The sequence below is a fragment of the Strongylocentrotus purpuratus genome, unplaced genomic scaffold (genome assembly GCF_000002235.5).
Source record: "Strongylocentrotus purpuratus isolate Spur 01 unplaced genomic scaffold, Spur_5.0 spur5_scaffold_1, whole genome shotgun sequence".
Classification (NCBI taxonomy): domain Eukaryota; kingdom Metazoa; phylum Echinodermata; class Echinoidea; order Camarodonta; family Strongylocentrotidae; genus Strongylocentrotus; species Strongylocentrotus purpuratus.
The window spans coordinates 12340262-12358839 of NW_022145594.1; the positions used below are offsets into that span (position 1 = coordinate 12340262).

The 18578-nt window shown below is 39.5% G+C and overlaps 1 protein-coding gene across 1 annotated transcript in view; it reads left to right on the forward strand.

Moving 5' to 3' along the window:
* The window catches only part of LOC586207 (multiple epidermal growth factor-like domains protein 8), a 67894-nt gene that overhangs the window by 43604 nt on the left and 5712 nt on the right, over positions 1-18578 (forward strand). Inside the window, exons 19-39 of the mRNA XM_030978526.1 lie at positions 939-1046; positions 2122-2370; positions 3038-3195; positions 3867-4077; positions 5162-5384; positions 5908-6043; positions 6671-6921; positions 7524-7768; positions 8705-8891; positions 9661-9835; positions 10005-10165; positions 10719-10863; positions 11263-11515; positions 12249-12381; positions 13141-13348; positions 14518-14738; positions 15181-15439; positions 16228-16405; positions 16458-16571; positions 17343-17538; positions 18185-18349. Of these exons, the coding sequence (XP_030834386.1) occupies positions 939-1046; positions 2122-2370; positions 3038-3195; positions 3867-4077; positions 5162-5384; positions 5908-6043; positions 6671-6921; positions 7524-7768; positions 8705-8891; positions 9661-9835; positions 10005-10165; positions 10719-10863; positions 11263-11515; positions 12249-12381; positions 13141-13348; positions 14518-14738; positions 15181-15439; positions 16228-16405; positions 16458-16571; positions 17343-17538; positions 18185-18349 (3976 nt within the window). The remainder of the gene's footprint in view (positions 1-938; positions 1047-2121; positions 2371-3037; positions 3196-3866; positions 4078-5161; positions 5385-5907; positions 6044-6670; positions 6922-7523; positions 7769-8704; positions 8892-9660; positions 9836-10004; positions 10166-10718; positions 10864-11262; positions 11516-12248; positions 12382-13140; positions 13349-14517; positions 14739-15180; positions 15440-16227; positions 16406-16457; positions 16572-17342; positions 17539-18184; positions 18350-18578) is intronic.

Below are 18578 nucleotides of genomic sequence, written 5' to 3' on the forward strand. Positions count from 1 at the left end.
AACTTACTCTCAATAAAAGCAGATAAATCAGACAAACCAATCAAAACAAGTTTGAGCAAAATCGGATAACTAATAAGAAAGTTAGGAATTTTTGAAAAAGTATGTAAAACTATGGAACAATGAGAATCATAACACAATTTGCCAACATGGTTATCAGTTTGTGACGTCATGTCCTTACAACTTATCAATTGCTTTATATAGTTTAATCACATTAATTTCCCTTTTTATCCCCCAAAACTTGATTTCCCCATGCCTTTGCCCAGGTTATATGATTTGTATCATATTGCGTGCATGACATTTCCCCAAAACTTTTATGAATTTTGAAGAATTGATACTATTTTCTGAATATTGTATTTCATAATTATTGATTTTTTTATAAATAGTTTATCAAAATTCAATTTTTCTTAATTTAATAATTAATAATTCTTATTAGTTATTCGATTTTGCTCAAACTTTTTTTGATTGGTTAGTCTGAATTTTCTGGTTCTATTGAAAGTAAGTTATTTTTGGAGTGGACTTGGGCTTTAAGTATGGCTCTTTTCAACGCGATTCTCTGAGTAAGTATTATGGAAAATCCATTCTAAGATATTATAGTACTTTGTCATATCATATCACAGTGTATAGTAAAATTGGTTATACACTTCGCTTTCATCCATGGGGAGTGTTCACATTGGTATGATCAGTAAGTATTATCTAAAATCCATTCATAGATAATACATTTATGTCACAGAGAGTATCTAATTTTGTTTACTTTGCTTATTATATCCATGGGGGCAGTTCATACTAGTTTGATCATTAAGTTAACCCTGAAGGATTATTTTCATATGACAAGATAAACTGCAGCTTTTTTGCAATGAGTGGTCGAGATATCAGCTGCCATTACATTCATTGTCGCCACCCCCCCTCACTTTGCCATCTGTTTGTGCTTTGTTTCGCAGGGAGGACACTGTCTGCCCGACATGTTCCGCTCATCAGACCTGTGATGACTGCTTGGATACCTTCCAGTGTGGATGGTGTGGAAACACAAACGATCCAGACATCGGGATGTAAGTTGCCCTTTATTTCTCTTCAAATTGGCAATACTTGTTGATATGTATGATTATGTAGAATATATATCTCAAAACTCTCCTCTTCTCTTAATAACATAACTGTAAAGCGCATTTGAACATTTATGGAATATGAGCTATATAATACATTGTTATTATTAATTGCCTTTTTTCTACTTTTAATTGGCAATACTTGTACTTGTGTAGTAGGATGTCTGTATTACATGTATATGCTATATCAATGCAACATATACTATTTTCCTGTTGATAAGCTACATTTCTCTGACAAAAAGTCGTGTATCGGAAAATGAATATAGAATGTACATTGATATACATGTAGACAGAAGTTTTGAATTGTCAATGCACATGGGAAAACAAATAATCTTGAATTTGTCAAAATGTTGCCAATAGACTGATTTTTACAGCATCTTCTTTATTTAAATGCTGTATGCTATGCATCAAATGCCATAACGGTTGCTCATCTAAGATGGATCCAGATATTTTGATTGTACGTATTTAACCGCATAATACCCTTCATGAATCAACCCCTGTTATAGTTGTTTCCCCAAATTTGATGGTGTTTGCAGGCACAAAACGCACCACATCATTTGGTATATACAGTTAACAACTAAATTATGCATTTCCTTATCAAGTTCTGTAATGTTTAAGTATGCAAAAAACTGATTTGTCCCCATTTGTGTTTCTTGAGAATATCACATGTTTAAAGCTTTACATCTAAAATTATTAAACAAACGTCCTACATGTAATTCGACCAGTCCATCTTTCATTCTTGATGTTGGAAAAACGAGAAATATCTAATTTACAAGGGGTATGAGTAATTTAGTCATTAACTGTACATTTACACCACTTATTTTAAAACAAAAATTCATTTCCTTCTTCTGCAGTTGTAATCTGGTGACTTCAATGGTCCGTACGCAAATATGAACCTTCAGAAATCACCCGTTGGCCTGATATAGTTATTTGCCCGAACTAATTGTCAACTAAGTGGTACACCATTTATTAGATACATGTACGCAATCTCGTTATAACAACAAATTATTTCCTTCCTCTGCAGTTGTCAATCTGGTGATTTCAACGGTCCATACTCTAATATGAACTGCTCAGCTGTAGTGGCTGAAGCCAACGAGACATCGGTTTTATCGCCCGCTGATTGGTCGTATGAACAGTGCCCCGATGTTGACGAGTGTCGCCTTGGGCGCCATGATTGCCACGGTAATGCCACCTGTCTCAATACCTACGAGGGCTTTGACTGCAGATGCAACTATGGATTCAAAGGAGATGGAAAGATATTCTGTAATAGCACGTGAGTATTAACCCTTTCAGGACACGTTGTATTTGTAGGGCTAAATTGATCACACTTTGTTCTTCTAATTGGCAACAATAATTGTTTGTCTTTTATTGCTTAATTGTTTAAATAAAATGTGATGTCTCTGACAAGGATGTTGTCAAAAAGTTGAAAAATGGGAAATTTGATCGAAAAACAATAATATTCAATCTACCAAAAAGTTGCCACTTTAAAGATTTCATAGCTTATTTTCCTTTTTGACATTCCTGGCATCAAACAAATATAGTCATGAAATAAAAATGGATGCAGTTTCTCAATGGCATTAACTCATATACTTTAACACAGAGTTTTCACTGTTCTGGCTCTGAACAAATGATATGCCATGGTTAACAGCAGCTGTTTGTTGTTGGCGTGTGTGAAAAATGATTGGAAAGTTGGGTTGATGAAAAGTACCTGCATGCAACAAAAGTATACTGCATACTTGTATTGATATACAAAGCTGTGAACTGCAATATGCTTAGAACCCCCCTGTAATATACCACTGCGTTTTTCATGGAGCATATGTAAACAAGCCTTAACCTTGCATTTTTTAATGGTTCTACTGACTCAGCAGAGGGTTAGAATCTTACTTCATACTGACAGACTGGTGAATAACCCATCTCACTCTTTATTTCCCCATACCCAGGTGCTTTCATACGTGTGAGCTTGGGTACTGCAGTGGGATGCCAGACTTTGAGTGTGTCTGCGATCTGGGCTGGACCGGGGTGAGCTGCAACATCAGCTGCGGGTGCAACAATCACAGCACCTGTGTCAATGGCGTGGGTCTGTGCGACGAATGCCAAGGTAATCAAAAGCTTTCACAAATATCCTGGTTTTCGCTCCTGCTTTAGATCATAAAGTACGTTTGCAAATCGCATAAATGCCGTATTGTAATTCAACTATTTCATCAATCTAGATAATGTCAAAGTTTTCTGGTTTCTACAGTATTTCTTGATTGAATTAGTACCTGTGTCAATGGTGTGGGACTGTGCGATGAATGCTAAGGTAATCAAAAGCTTTCACAAACATCCCGGTTTCTGCTCCTGCTTTAGATCATAAAGTAAAACGTTTGCATATTGCAAAATGCTGTATTGTAATAATGCAATCAGCATGTGCCAGCCACTAGAGATCATATAGAAACAACCAACCACTCGATAAACAGGAAAGAGTACAAAATATTGACCAAAGAGGACCCCAAGCCGACAAGCTGGATACAGGAGTCTTATCTGCTACTGCATTGGCAACACGCTGGGAGACGACTACAACACTATGAACAGGGACGGTGTGGCTGACACATTCTGTCAAATGTATTCCACCCCATTCTTTCCAAGCTGTATAAATGACATCTACGACAGCCTCGATCTGACAAAGAACGCTGTTAGTATTCGAAAATACAATGTTTTAATAATTGATTGTGTGAAAAGAATTTTCAACACTCATCACTTCCCTAATCCAATTGTTCCTCTCCCCTGCAGAATGGTCTACCGGCTCACACTGCCAGTACTGTCTACCGGGTAGCTACGGTGATGCTACCACGCCCACTGGCTGCGTGGAGTGTGACTGCCATGGGCATGGCAATGCCAGCATGGGTAACTGTGACGGGACGACGGGCCTCTGCTACTGCACCGGCAACACGCTCGGAGACAACTGTGAGACGTGCGAAGAAGGCTTCTTTGGAGAACCGCAGTAAGTGGGATTTAAAGCTTATCTGTACTAGTTTATAGGAGGGATAAGACCGCCCTGCAAGGTCACTGGACAGGTGGTTATCTCATTAACTCAGCTCTCAATTAACATAAGAAAAGAGGATCATGGGGGACCAATGGTCCCCGATTATGCAGTTTTTGCTAAATAGAGGGAGCAAGTAGCTACAAGTAGTACAGTGTGGCTTTAAGCTGTTGACTACCAATTTCTCTAATTCCCATATGCTTAGTACATGGACCACCCAGTTCCAGTATTCATTGGGTTAAAAAGATATATTGTTGTAGTAGAGGTGCCTTGGTCTGGTAGATTCCTCACCGAACCGTGGGTCACATGGTTCGCGGTTCAAGTCCCGACGCGGCACTCATGTCCTTTGCCAAGACATTAATCTAAATTTGCTGCACTCCAAACAAGTGAAGTTAATGGGTAGCCAGTAAGAAGGAATTCCCTGAATGCTTTTGTGCATTATCATGGTTGCTCAGCTACAGAAGAGTAATGAAATGATGCTTTGTATTAAGTGCAGTAGATTACATGTATATTCAAATTAGTAACTGTGCTATAAAAACGGACATATTATACAGTACTTATGTCTGTGCAGCGCCCTTGGCTACACATACGCATAACTGGAAGATTCTAATAAAAAAAATTATGCAACAAATACATTTCAATCTCTATTAAAGTGATGCGTTGAAATGCAGAAAAGAGAAAGAAAAAGACAGAGCGAGAAAGAGTAAGATAGAGAGAGGGAGATGGAGAGTAAGGTAAGAGAGAGGGTGGAGGGTGAAGAAAAGAATTTAAAAAATGGATTGTATTCCTCATTTGTTTTGTTCTCTTTGATTCTATCAGGGGCTGTGAGTATGAAAGAGGGGAAGAGAGAGAGATGGAGTGAGAGAGAAAGATGGGAAAGATAAGGATTGAGAGGAAAGAAGAAAAAGAGAGAGAGAGAGAGAGAAAGAGAGAATAAGAGAGACAGAGAGAGTAAGAGAGAGAGAGAGAGAGGGGGAGGTGCAGAAAAGAATAAAGAAAAGGGATTGTATTCCTCATTTGTTTTTTTTCTCTTTGATTCTATCAGGAACGAGGGCAAATGCTACCAGAAGTGCAATGGACGATCCATCCTAACCAATGTCCATTCCTCAAGGCTGGGTTCCTACGAGGGTCTTGGGGTACAGGATCCCAACCATGGGTACTGCCTCTGGGTCTTGACCACCTTCGGCAGCCTGGTCCAAGCTTCTGGGGCGCTCAGCTCTCCTGGAGCCATTACACTCACTGTAGATACCCTGGATGTAGAGTGTGGGGTAAGTACCAATCAGATAATAATGATAATAATAATAATAGCTCACATTGATAATGTGTGTGATACCTTGTTTCTAGGCGCAGTACGTATCATTACCCTGGTCATTGGATTCAGGCTTACCCGCACACAATGTGTGCACGTTTTCCACTCCCTGGGGAGCATTCTGGCCAGTCGCAAGGATCTGTGACAGTCGGAGTTGATCATCCCAAAACACTGATTCCTACTCCCACTTGCTTACAAAATATGTCTTTTAATCATTTATTTGTTGTTTCATACAGCCAGTCAGCATACCACTATCTGTTACGAACCTGCTTTCTACTAGGGCCCTGTACAATTAAAAACCATTATACAATAAAAATATGTTTCTACAAAATTTGTTGGTATTCCGGCAAGATATTTCATCAGATGGGTGCATATGAAAATGACCGTTTCCTGTAAGATTTTTTCATAGGTTGTGGGATGTAAAATGAAGACTTTTTACTGTATTTACAATTCATGTGTCTGTTTTTTCTTGCCCTTTTCAGCGAGATTATGTTCATGTTTATGATGGCATCCCTGAGCATCTCTGGGAGAACTTTGGCGTGTCTGTAGCGAGCCAAGAGATTGGGGCTTTCTGTGGACACTCTTCCAGCGCAGCCATCAGAACAACTGCGTATTCAGGTATTCATCTTTGTATTACCTTTGTAATGGATTCTGTAAGATATTTAGAAGTAGGTTTTAAGTATGGCGTTGCAATACATGGACTTAACACAGAAAAAAACAAAACATTGTATGACATTGCCGCTCTGCAGTTGTGATTAGTTAGAAAATAATTATTCATATAATGGGGATAATACACAGTGTACATGTACATACGTACAGGAGACAGGTGTGAAGCAGGATTAGATGTTTAATATTAAGAAACTATGGTTGAGATGGATTTGAACTTCACAGACATTTCTTCATAATGATAATATCCCACCTTACAATGTCCTGTGTTTTTAGGCAGTAGCCTAGGCTTGAAAGATCCTTTTTTACAAGCTTTCTCTTGTTATTTTCAAAAGATAAAGTATGTGGTTTTAAAAAAAATAAAATGTATTGGTTACTGTATCATCTATTTTTTCATATAGAGCAAATTACCAGTTACACTGTAACTGACCAGAGCGCTTACATTATCATTAACCAGATCACTAGATTCAATTACCAGTCTCCCCCTTGTTAGTACATGTACATGTAAAATTCCAAGTGTCATTCAAACCAACATGAATATTGAATCAAATTAAATCAAACCAACTTTTCCTTTAATAGGTGTGATGACCATTGCCTTCCAAGCCAACGTCAGCGCGACGTCGCCGACCCAGGGCTTCACCGCGGTCTACGACGTCCGTACCTGCCAGGAGGATTGCGACGGTAACTGGCACTGCGCTAACGAGGACGAGGATGAACTGGAGGACGATCAGGTGTGCGAATGCAGGGCGGGATACACAGGAGACGACTGCGAGGAGGAGATATGCCCCGACGACTGCGGAGTGCTGGAGGGTCGTGGTGCATGCAATGATGTGAGTACCTTGAGAAATATGTAATAGTAGTAGTAGTAGCTCTTGGTGAGAAAAGAAAATGTTCGAGTCGTCAGCAGGACAGGGTTGTTGAAGACATGTAAAAATCATTGATATAAACAATAAAAAGTAACAGACCTAAATTAGAACCTTGAGGCACGCCACTTTCAATGGTCTTTATAGAAGAATGTGCATCGTCTATGAGAACGTATTGCTTTCTATTTTGGAGGTAGTTCATAATCATTATTCTTTTTTATAATAGCAGATTCAGAGGGATCTCCCCAAGCATGGGTGGTTTGAAGGCACTCATTAAGTCCCACAAAGTTTTAGAGTATAGAATAGGTAGCCAAGAGTAAGAATAGACTTGCTCTTCACCTTTGAAAGTGGATGATCAGATGATGTATCAACAATTTTAAGACATATTCTTGAAGCAATTTCATTGTGTTTGTTTACATATTCATTTCTCCATTGCCACCTGCCTATATTATCTTGTCATAAACTCTCACAATTTTGAGTGTTACTAGAGCTCTGAATGATGAATCATATGAAATATAATTCTAAGACTCCAAGTAATCAACAACATAAAATTTCCATATCCATTCCAGCATCTTCTACTGTGCATCTGCAATGAGGGGTACAGCGGTGCTGCGTGTGACATCATCACAGCGCCCTCTAAGTCCCAATCAAAAGCAGTCTGGTCACTGCTCTACGATGCCGATCGGCTGAGCTCTAACGCCAATATAGGCCCGACCAGTCGTATGGGCCACACCATGGTTGCTGACGGGGGTGGTAAATTCTGGCTGTTTGGCGGATACTCGCAGGACAATCAACGCTTGAATGATGTCTGGAGGTATATATTTTTATGAAGATTATTAGTTTTTGTGATTTTGCCGTGACATTCTAAAATGTCATTTATACCAACAAATGAAAGAATATTTGCATCTTTATAAAGTTCTACTAGTTCTGAGCAAGGTTAATATGTGGGATAAATTCCTATATTTGTCATCTTTTATATTTTTTTCATTCATTCTTGTAATAACTTTTCAGATATAGTCTCAATTTCATTGCGTCAGGGCAAACTGATTTAATTTACTTTACGAGTACAGTTTCTCAAGTTATTTGTTGGTTGTGGTTAACTTCAGGCACTTGCCAACTTAGTTTCAGGGTTATTAAATGAGTTTCTACATGGTGTACCGTGTAAAACTTATCGTTGCCTTTTCCTTGGTAATCAAAAAGTGGTAGGACATGTTTATCCTATTAGCTGTCAGTTTATATTATTCATGTGTGTCCAGAATTTCAGGGACAGAATTGTCAAAGTACAGTCAAACCTGCTCTAGTGGCCACCTGTCTATAGCGGTCACCCATATGTTCTCCCTCTAGAAGGAAATGCATATGGAAGAATCTGTTGAACAAAGCCACTTGTCTATAGTGGCTACATTTTCCCTCGGGTGGCCTTAAAGGCCAGCTGTACTAGTTCAGCCTGATGGGATTAGACCACACAGCGAGGTCACTGACAGGTGGCTATCTCATTAACTCAGCTCTCAATTAACATACGAAAAAAAGGGGGTCATGGGGGACCAACAGGCATCGATTGGGGAAGTTTTCTATTTAGAGGGAGCAAGTAGCTACAAGTAGTACAGTGTGGCTTTAATGGACAGAATTTGACTGTATATGTACTCTTTCATAATCAGTGCAATGAGAAAATCTGTAAAAATTGTGATTTTCCAGCACACAAACACATCAACAATTTTTGCATTACATGTGTACCTCCTTCCTGAATCACCAGCTATGATGCATCTGCATCCCAGTGGACGCACCACCCTTCAGGAAACTCACCCTCTGCACGTAACTACCACGCAGCTTCGTTTGTGGCTCCGGATAGGATGATCATCAGCGGAGGGCTGTCCGATAGCGAGGTGCTGAGTGACTGGTGGATCTATTCATTGACACAGCGCACCTGGTTGGAAATATCGGTGAGAGTATGTCGTCTTTTAACCCTTCTGGCTCTTCACAGGCGCAGCGTTGTCTATTTGGAGCCAGAAGGACGTTGACTTTTATAATTTAACGAAGAGTTAATGCCCTTCTGGCCTTGGAACAGTTTAGGTGGAAAATATAACACATGGGGCAGAGGGTTGAATTTTGAACCCCAAATATCATGGTAGCACCCCACTTTTTTTCTTAATTTTTTTTTCTTAATTTGTTTCTTTTTTACATTTCATTATTGTTCATGTTGATGACAGTTATTTAGCTGAGTCCGTTTAGGCGTAAAAGTAGCTTTTATATTTTTCACTTGTAATCACTACAACAAAATGAAATAACAAGAGAATTGTGGACTTCACAATTAAGAGTACACTGTACATGTAGGGGCCCCTTTTTCATGCATCTGTGTAGCTTTTCACTTCAACTTGCCATTCTTTTACACCTGAAATACCCTAACACCCATAAAGTTGGAATACATTTTTCTCACATCTTTTAATGAAATGATTCTGACAGTGTGGTTTATTCTTGATGGATAAAGTCAATAGCTTCTCAAAACCTTATAGATCATTCTCTATGACTGTTTAGATTGATCTATAGAGTTCTAAAAGGATGTAAACTTTATGTACCAAGAATATATCGTGTTTTCACAAATTTATCCCCTCTTTACAGGCAACTGTAGTCTTGTTTTGCCACTGTTTATTTTTTAGGCGGTCTACTTTGGTGTCAACAAGGTTTTAAAGATGATTTTATTTCTCTTTCCAGGCTCCCATTGACGATCTCCAGATTGCAGGCCATACAATGAACATGGTCGATGACACCACCCTGATCGTCATCGGGGGTTACTCACCTACGATGGGCCTCCTGGAAAAGATCATCAACTTTGACATCTCCACACTGACGGGTCATTTCAAGTCATCTCAAGGCACTCCACCAACAGGTAATAAAGCACGGAAGAAAGATAGAGAGTTGATATTGATATTGTTGTGTACTATGCAACATGTATTAAGCTATTTACGTACTCTCTTGAAATAAATAGTTTAGACCGTATGCCTATTTTCAAATGGTATCATGCAGTTTTTAAACCAATCTTGTGTATTGTTTTACAGGTCTGTTTGGCCATTCGACTGTCTGGCATAATGAGACTAGTTCTCTCTATGTGTTTGGAGGCTACCGATTCCACTTGCAGGCCCTGGCTATCTCTGACAAACTCTACGCATTCCATGCTCCGTCTGCAGGCTGGAGTATACTGCCTTCAGAAGGCTACAAGGTAAGTTTACAAAAAGGAGAGGAGAGGAGAGGAGAGGGGGAGTGGAGGGAGGGGTGGAGAGGGGATGAGAGAGAGACAGATATTGATACAGTTTGATAAACTGGAGAATGGGAAAGGATCAGATATAGGAGAAAAAGAGGGGGAGGGTGAGACAGACATAGAGAGAGAGAGGAAGGAAGGAAGGAAGGAGACAGATTAAGAGAGATCGATATATGTTGAGACATAGAGATAGATGAACAGAGAGAGAATGAGCTCAAGAGACAGAGTGATAAGAGGATGTAATAAACTATGGTAGAGATACAGACAGACAAACAGACTTGAGACAGAGAGACAGATAGAGAGCAAGGTAAGTTAATCAAGGAGAAAAATAACAGCAAGAGAATCTGTGCATTTGACTGGAACAAAATTGTGATTGCTATGTTAAAAAGAAAAGATATTGCGAATAATTAGTGACAAAGGACATGAAAGCAAAACCAATTATATTGTATCCATCTACTTATCTGTGCATGCATCATATGGCACTTCAAAATTCTCTTTTTCTTTGCTTTGACAGCCGGAAGCACGCATGTTTCACTCTGCGGTTACTTTCTCCAAGTACATGCTTGTCCTGGGTGGCTTTGCAGAGGGAGAGGAAATCAATGATAACGTACTGGTCTACCACTACTCCTGCAACAGATGGCAGTCACTGGATGGACAAGGTACTGTACCCAAAGATAATCCAACATTTGCTCCAACCATTCCTATTTTTTGGTCTTCAAGCTACTGTTTTGAACCCTAGTTTCCTTTCGTTTTCTGAAATATTATGTGTGAAAAGTTTACAAAATAGACTACATTCCTAATTTTGGCTTGAGAGACTCATAATGTTTGCTGTGAAAGATTGGCATGTACGCATTTAGTTTGGCAACATTGCAAGGCTTTATCTCGTCAAAGCTATAGGGTTAGGGTTGGAGTTGGTGGCATATGTAGATGAATGCCTTGCCATTGTACATTAATGTTGCGACGTGACTCGAATTGCAACTATGTGATACACCCACAGTCTGGCGACATATTCACTAGACCATGACACCTCAACATCAATGTGTTTCTCATTCTCCTAGGATGGTCTACTGGAGCACAGCCCAGACCTCTCCACAGCCACGTTGCCACAACGAAAGACGACATGGTCTACCTCTTCGGGGGCTACGACGGCTCGACCTACGGCTCTATGAGCACGGCCGACATGCCCTCTGACCTTTGCACCCTTCAGACCACCAGTGATGGATGCAAGGCCACGCCCGGCTGCTCGGCCTGCGTCAGGAGCAACTCAACGTTGGTGGCATGCTTCTCAATTGAGGAGGATTCGTCTGTCAGGTGAGGGCTATTTCCTGTCACAAGGTTATACAGTGGCTTCCTCAAAAATGTGGATTAATGTATTCATTGTTTTCAATCTCTTCTCAGCTGCGAGTCTCCCAACCAACTACTGAATGGAACTGTGTGTCAAAATGCTTTCATTGAACGTAGAAACCTCAAGTTTGAGTTATCATTACATGTGGCTGTAAATGGCTAGCAGTGATGAGATTCACCAGCCAAAGGTACTATCAACTTGATATCCTTGTTTCAGCCAATTCTGCAAAATTAATTTCCATGCTATTACATGTACATGTATATCCGTAATCGTCTGAATTTTCAATCCCTCCTCAGCTGTGAGTCTCCCAACCAGCTAATGAATGGGACTGTGTGTGATAATGCTTTCATAAAAAAAAACCTCAAGTTTGAGATATCATTACATTTGGCTGTAAATGGTTAGCAATGATGCCGATCACCATCCTTGTTTCAGTCTCTACTGCAAGACTAATTTCTGTGCTTATATATCCGTAATTGTCTGAATTTTCAATCCCTTCTTAGCTGTGAGTTTACCATTCAGCTCCTGAATGGGACTGTTTGTGACAATGCTTTCATTGAACATTGAAATCTTATCCTTTGAGTTATCATAAATGGTTTAATAGCAATGATGAGGATCAGGCACTATCACCTAGATATCCTTTTTCAGCCCGTTCTGCAAAAGTAATTTCTTTAATTGTCTGAATTTTCAATCTCTCCTCAGCTGTGAGTCTCCTAACCAGCTATCGAATGGGACTATGTGCGACAATGCCTTCATTGAGGGTAGAAACTGTAGCAAGCTATCCATCTGCAGTGAGTGTGTGACGGTCTACCCCTCCCACCCCTCTGCTCAACAGGTAAGATCTCATAAGTATCTAGCATATTGTCTGTTTTACCAATTATAGCGAGAAGGGAGTTAATTAACTCATATAAATGAATACAATGTCATGTAATTTTGCATTGAGTTAATAATAATAATAATAAATAATAATACATTATGTTTATATAGAGCTTATTACAATGTTTCTAAGCGCTTTACAAAGTTGTACTTAGATAATAATACATTCAATAACTATAATTAATATATACTAATCAACCTACAATTAATTCAAAATACATACATAAGCACAGATACATCTAGTCAATACATATAGATACAATAGAATACAATTAATTTTAGGGCGAAACATTACAAATTCAAATTAAGGCAATTATATTACATCTACCGTGAAAAACACATTAAAGCTACAGACTAACAGGGAGGATTAACAGGGAGTTAATGTATTTCTGACTTCACAGACCACACAGGTAATATTATCTGCTAATAGCTGGAATGGCATTAACTCATATACCTGTAATTCAATGATTTGTGTCCTTTTTGCTCTAAAGAGATAACATTTTCTGCTTTGAGCCAGAAAGGCTTTAACTGTCATTTTTTTACATTGAGTAAAAAGGGTATGAATGATATAGTTTTTAACTTTACATATGTTCAGTTCGATCTTGAAATTGAAAGCAACTTTTTGTTGTTAAAGGGAAATGCCAATGAAATAAATAATAAGTTGGTAGTTATAACAATACACATCCTTTTGTTTCTGTTGTATCATTGTTCCTTCCAGACATGCAAGTGGTGTTACAACTGTCCTGAAGGAGCTTGCATCCCAACGGCTGCTAACTGCATGGAGGAACATAACTGTCAAGTGGAGACGCAGAAAGAGTATCATGATCGCAGTGTCTGCTCAGAGACGATCTGTGAAGCCAGTGATTGTACCAAGTGTACCTCGGGTAGTAGCCCCTGCGTGTGGACCAGGCAGTTCAAACGCTCGAGTAAGCCTCTCACTTTTCTTGATGATAATCTTGAGATTATGCAAAATCAAATGTTACATAACTTACTTGGCAAACTTGGATGCACAGTATGATCCTTTGGTCCATCTTTTGTACACACTGTAACATGCAAAAAGTTGCTGTATTGCACGGTCATGCACAACTTCAGAGCTGCCAACCATTATGTTTTTCCTGGAATTATTTTTGTTCTCCAAATTAAGGTAGTACGTTTTTCTTCATAAATTATGATTTTTTAATTGTTGTTTTGTTTTGTTTTTTGTTTTTTGTGCACATACCAACCACATGTCAACCAAATGCCCTAAAATGTTGATCAGTACTTCAATAGAGATTTATGAGGAGTACAAATTTACAAACAGTAAATTAGTAAATATTCTCAAAAAGAATGAAACTCAGATAAAACCCCCCAAACTACCTACTTGTAAATAAACTATAGATCCTATAATATGGAAATAACAGCATGAGGAATGGACATTTCTGAATTGGAAGTGTGTCGCACGTGGTTGTAAGTTTTGTTTGAATGAATTCCTTTTTTTGCTTAAAATTCCTTTTTTTTTACCATCATGGGTTCTTTTTTTGGTTGCACAATGTTGGCAGCTCTGCAAATTATCAAGTCAATTCACACCATTTCCAGACCTGCCAACCCGTACGATTTAGTTGTATTTAGTATGATTTTTAGAAGCAAATACGACAGTACGATTTTCCTTAATAAAATATGATTTTTCCAAAAAAAAAAACCAAAAACGATTTAAAAAAAAAAAAAATTGTATTAATATTTTGTGTGTGCGTCCGCCATTTTCAATGGCGAAATGTCCATTCTGTCCTGTAAAGTATCCTACAAGCATCTCACATTGGCAATTTGGGGATGTTTTATTGGTTCATCGAACACACCAGTCGTGACGAAATAATGCATATTCAACCAATGATCAATAAAAAAAATTCTTCCTGTAGGTAGAAACTGTAAGAGGCATTGATCCGCGTAACAATCCGTGTTTATTTTCAAGAATACAACTTTTGTCAGTAAAATACAACTTTTGACACTAAAGAATGCAGTTTTTGAACTCCAGAGGTTGGCAGGTCTGCATTTCAACAAATACTGCAGGGATACCAGTCTTCCTAACAAATACCTATGATGATTCACTGTTCTGTAACAGGTGAAACAAGGCGTCTGCTGAACTACCGTCCCATCTACGACTGGAACTGCTTCAGCAATCACCTCCTCACGGTAGCTCCCAGTCACTATAACATCTCCTCTGTCCCTCCCCTCTCCTGCCCCACCCCATGCCATCAGCACACCACCTGCGGGGATTGTTTGACCTCACAGGGGTCGGACGGGGGCTGGCAGGAGTGCATGTGGAGCCCTTGGCTAAACCAGGTAAGACAACACGTCTTCATTATCTCTCTTATTGATTCAAATTTATTCCATTTCATATCAATTGTTTGTCCAATAAAGGTTAGTGGACAAAGTAAGTTCAAAATTATGAAATGAAACAGGAACTTGATTTTTGTAGGTTCCCAAGGAGAAGGGGAAGTCCACCTTGATATTCAGCTGTTTTTGAAGGACTATTTTGAAGGAATATATTTGCTTTTTTACTGAGGTTGTGTTAAAACATTTTTGCAGTGATTATACGTAGAATGGGTGCACATGTATCATTGAAAAGTTGTCTTTAGAAGATAATTCACCATTAGTTTACAGCAGTAAACTTTTATGAATCTTGACAACTCGCGAAAGTTTATGGTGTACCAGTAGTCGTCCATGAGATCATGAAACACAATTTACTCCGTACAAATTACCAATCTCTCTTACTTTCCTCCAGTGCATGTCGCCGACGTTCCTGCACCTACGCTGCGCCGTGGGCGAGTGTGGACCGGTAGCCCAGGGGGCCTCGGACAACTGCCCCACCCAGTGCTTCGCCAACACCCAGTGTTCTCACTGCCTCCACCAGGCGTGGTGTGGATGGTGTCCCGTGCCCGGTGTCAACGGGTCGGGTATCTGCCTGTCTGGAGGGCTGCTGGGTCCGATCGATGGCGTGTGCTCGAGCCAGGAGATCAGCTCCATCCATGGCCCTCTGCCTCGTAAGTCTCTGTCTCATTTCCCAATCTCATTCCCTGATCTCATTCTCTCCTTTCCTCTCTTTCTCACTAGCTCTTGGTCTTTTCCTTTCAGTGACACAAACAAAAGACACATAGAACAGACCCGGCAAAGGACAAAATTGTCCAATAATTCATCATTAATTTCTCAAATTAACTACAAAGGGATTTAACACTTACAATTAAAAAAAAAAAAATCGTTTATGTGATATTTTTCTTCCACCTGAATACTGGTCCCTATTTTGCTGTTCTTCACTTCAGTCTCTCTGTAATGTTATGCCCACAGAACCCTTTTTTTTTGGGGGGGGGGGGGCGGGGGTGGTGGTGTCCACTTAAACATAAACTTTGTAATTTTCCCTTTTGTATATCAGCTATTGAGAAATATTCACCATCATTTGAGCACCATCAGAAGTTTCTTTAGGACTCCCTTTACAAGGAATGCTGGCTTGGGAAGTTTTTAAAAGTTGTTTCTTGGTTAACTTGTTGTGGTCTAGTGGATAAGTCACCCGATTGCCGATCACAAGGTACAGGGTTCAAGTCCCGCCGCGACACTTATGTCCTTTGGCATAACGTAATCTACATTTGCCACTCTCCACCCAGGTGTAAATGGGTCCCTTATATGCTTGAGCTATAGTTACTTAGGCAGCTCGGCTACAACCAGGGTAATATGTGTAAAGCGCCATGAGAGTCAGAGCCTGGCGGATACCGGCGCTACATAAATATCCATATTATTTTTTATTATAAACAAATATATATGTTTTTGCTCTCTGCAGCTGCCGTTGCTAATGCCACCATGGGGGGCATCTCTGGAACGCCGCAGTGGAAGTACCTCACATGTCCTCCAGAGGATGAATGCGTGAACGGAAACCATGATTGCGGGGAGAACGAGGATTGTACCGATACATACACATCATTTGAATGCAACTGCAAGGCCGGATACGAGAGGGAAAGGTAAGTGTATTGATGATGATGGTGGTAATGATGGTGATGGTGGTGGTGATAGTGGTGATGTTGATGAGAATGAATGCGTAAACGGATATTGCGGGGAGAACGAGGACTGTACTGATACATACACATCGTTTGAATGCAACTGCAAGGCACGATATGAAAGAGAAAGGTAAGCACTTTGATGATGATGATGATGGTGATGATGTTGGTGTCGGTGGTGATGGTGGTGGTGGTGAAGGTGGTGGGGGTGGTGATGAATGTGATCGTGATGGTAATCATAGTTGTGGTGATGCCGTGGTGGTCATGATGATGATAATTACGGTCGTGATGATGACAATTACGGTCGTGATGATGATAGTTATGATGAAAGTGAAGATGATAGTGATGATAAAATGGTGATGATTATGGTGGTGATGATGATGATGATGATGATGACGACGACGATGATGATGATGATGATGATGATGATGAAGACAGTTATGGTGATATTGATGATGGTGGTGACGATTATGATTAGGGTGATGATGATAATTATGATTATGGCGATGATTTTGATGATGATTATTATTACAGGATGATGGTGGTGGTGATGACAATATTTATGATTATGGCGATGATTTTGATGATGTTTATTATTACAGGATGATGACGATATCTATGATTATGGCGATGATTTTGATGATGTTTATTATTACAGGATGATGGTCGTGGTGATGATGTTAATTATGATTATGGTAATGATTTTGATGACGGTGGTGGTGGTGGTGGTGATGATGATGATGATGAATATGATTATGATTATGGCGATGATGATAATTATGATTATGGTGATGATTTTGAAGATGTTTATTATTATGGCATAATTGTGGTGGTGATGATAATAACTATGATCATGGTGATAATAATGATCTTATGAATTATTTGAATTTCTTTTTATCAGTGGGGATGGCCCCTGCAAGCCAGTCTGCACCCAGATGTGTGGTGAGCACGGTGTGTGCGTAGCCCCTGAACAGTGCGAGTGCTTCTTTGGATACGTGGGACACAACTGCAGCACAGAGTGTCTCTGTAATGGTCACAGTAACTGCCTCAGTGAGAGCGCCAAGGCCGTCTGTCTGGAGTGCCGTAATAATACCATGGTGAGTTAAAGGTTGATTTAATATTTGTCCCATTTTGCTTTTAAAGTCACTATAATAATCAAGTGTCCATTAAATACGCAATTCAGAATTTTCTGATTTTATCCAATCCATATTTGTTTTTCTTCTTGTTTTTTTAATTCTTTCCCTTTTTCTTCTTCAGATTTGTTTTCATTTTCTTTTTCTCTTTCTTCTTCTTCTTCTTCCTCTTCTTCTTCTCTCTCTCCCTCTTCTTCTCTTCCTCCTCCTCCTCCTTCTCCTTTCACGTCCTCCTTCTCCCTCTTGTTCTTTCTCCTCCCTCCCCTCTTCTTCTTTCTCCTCCCTCCCCTCTTTTCTTCCTCTTCCTCTTCTTCTTTTTCCTCTTCCTCTTTCCCCCCTTCTCCTCCTCCTCTTTCTCCCTCTTGTTCTTTCTCCTCCCCTCCACTCTTATGCATCTTCCTCTTCTTCTTCTTCTTCTTCTCCTTCCTTCTCAGTACATCATTATCATCATCATCATCATCATAACTATTATTATCTTGCATTCCTGTTTTTATGCACATTTTATGTAAACATTGCGTTATTGGTCCTTGGACTACTACATCGTACATTGAATATTTTGAAATTAATTACCAAATTTGAATTGAATTGAATTGAATTTCTCCTTGTGCAGGGTGAGCATTGTGAGCATTGCCTGCCGTTGTTTGTTGGTAACCCAGAAGACGGTGGTTCCTGTACACCCTGCATAGAGCACTGCAATGGCAACACCAATCAATGTCTCTCAGTGCAACAGTATCAGGAGTATCGCAGCGAGTATCCGACAAGGCCAATCCACAATGTAAGTATTCTTTGTTGCTGTTGTTACGTTGCTCTTGTTTCAAGGTCTTGTACAATATTTACCGAGACTCATCACATTTCTTTTATTAGGATGATGAAGACAAAGTGTATAGTAGTACAGTAAAAGATGCTTTAGTGACCACCTGTCTACAAAGACCACATTTTTTGGTTTCCATTGAAAATGGTTTCTTATTGAAACATGCACTTCTCAAGGGGAAATTGAAAACAGG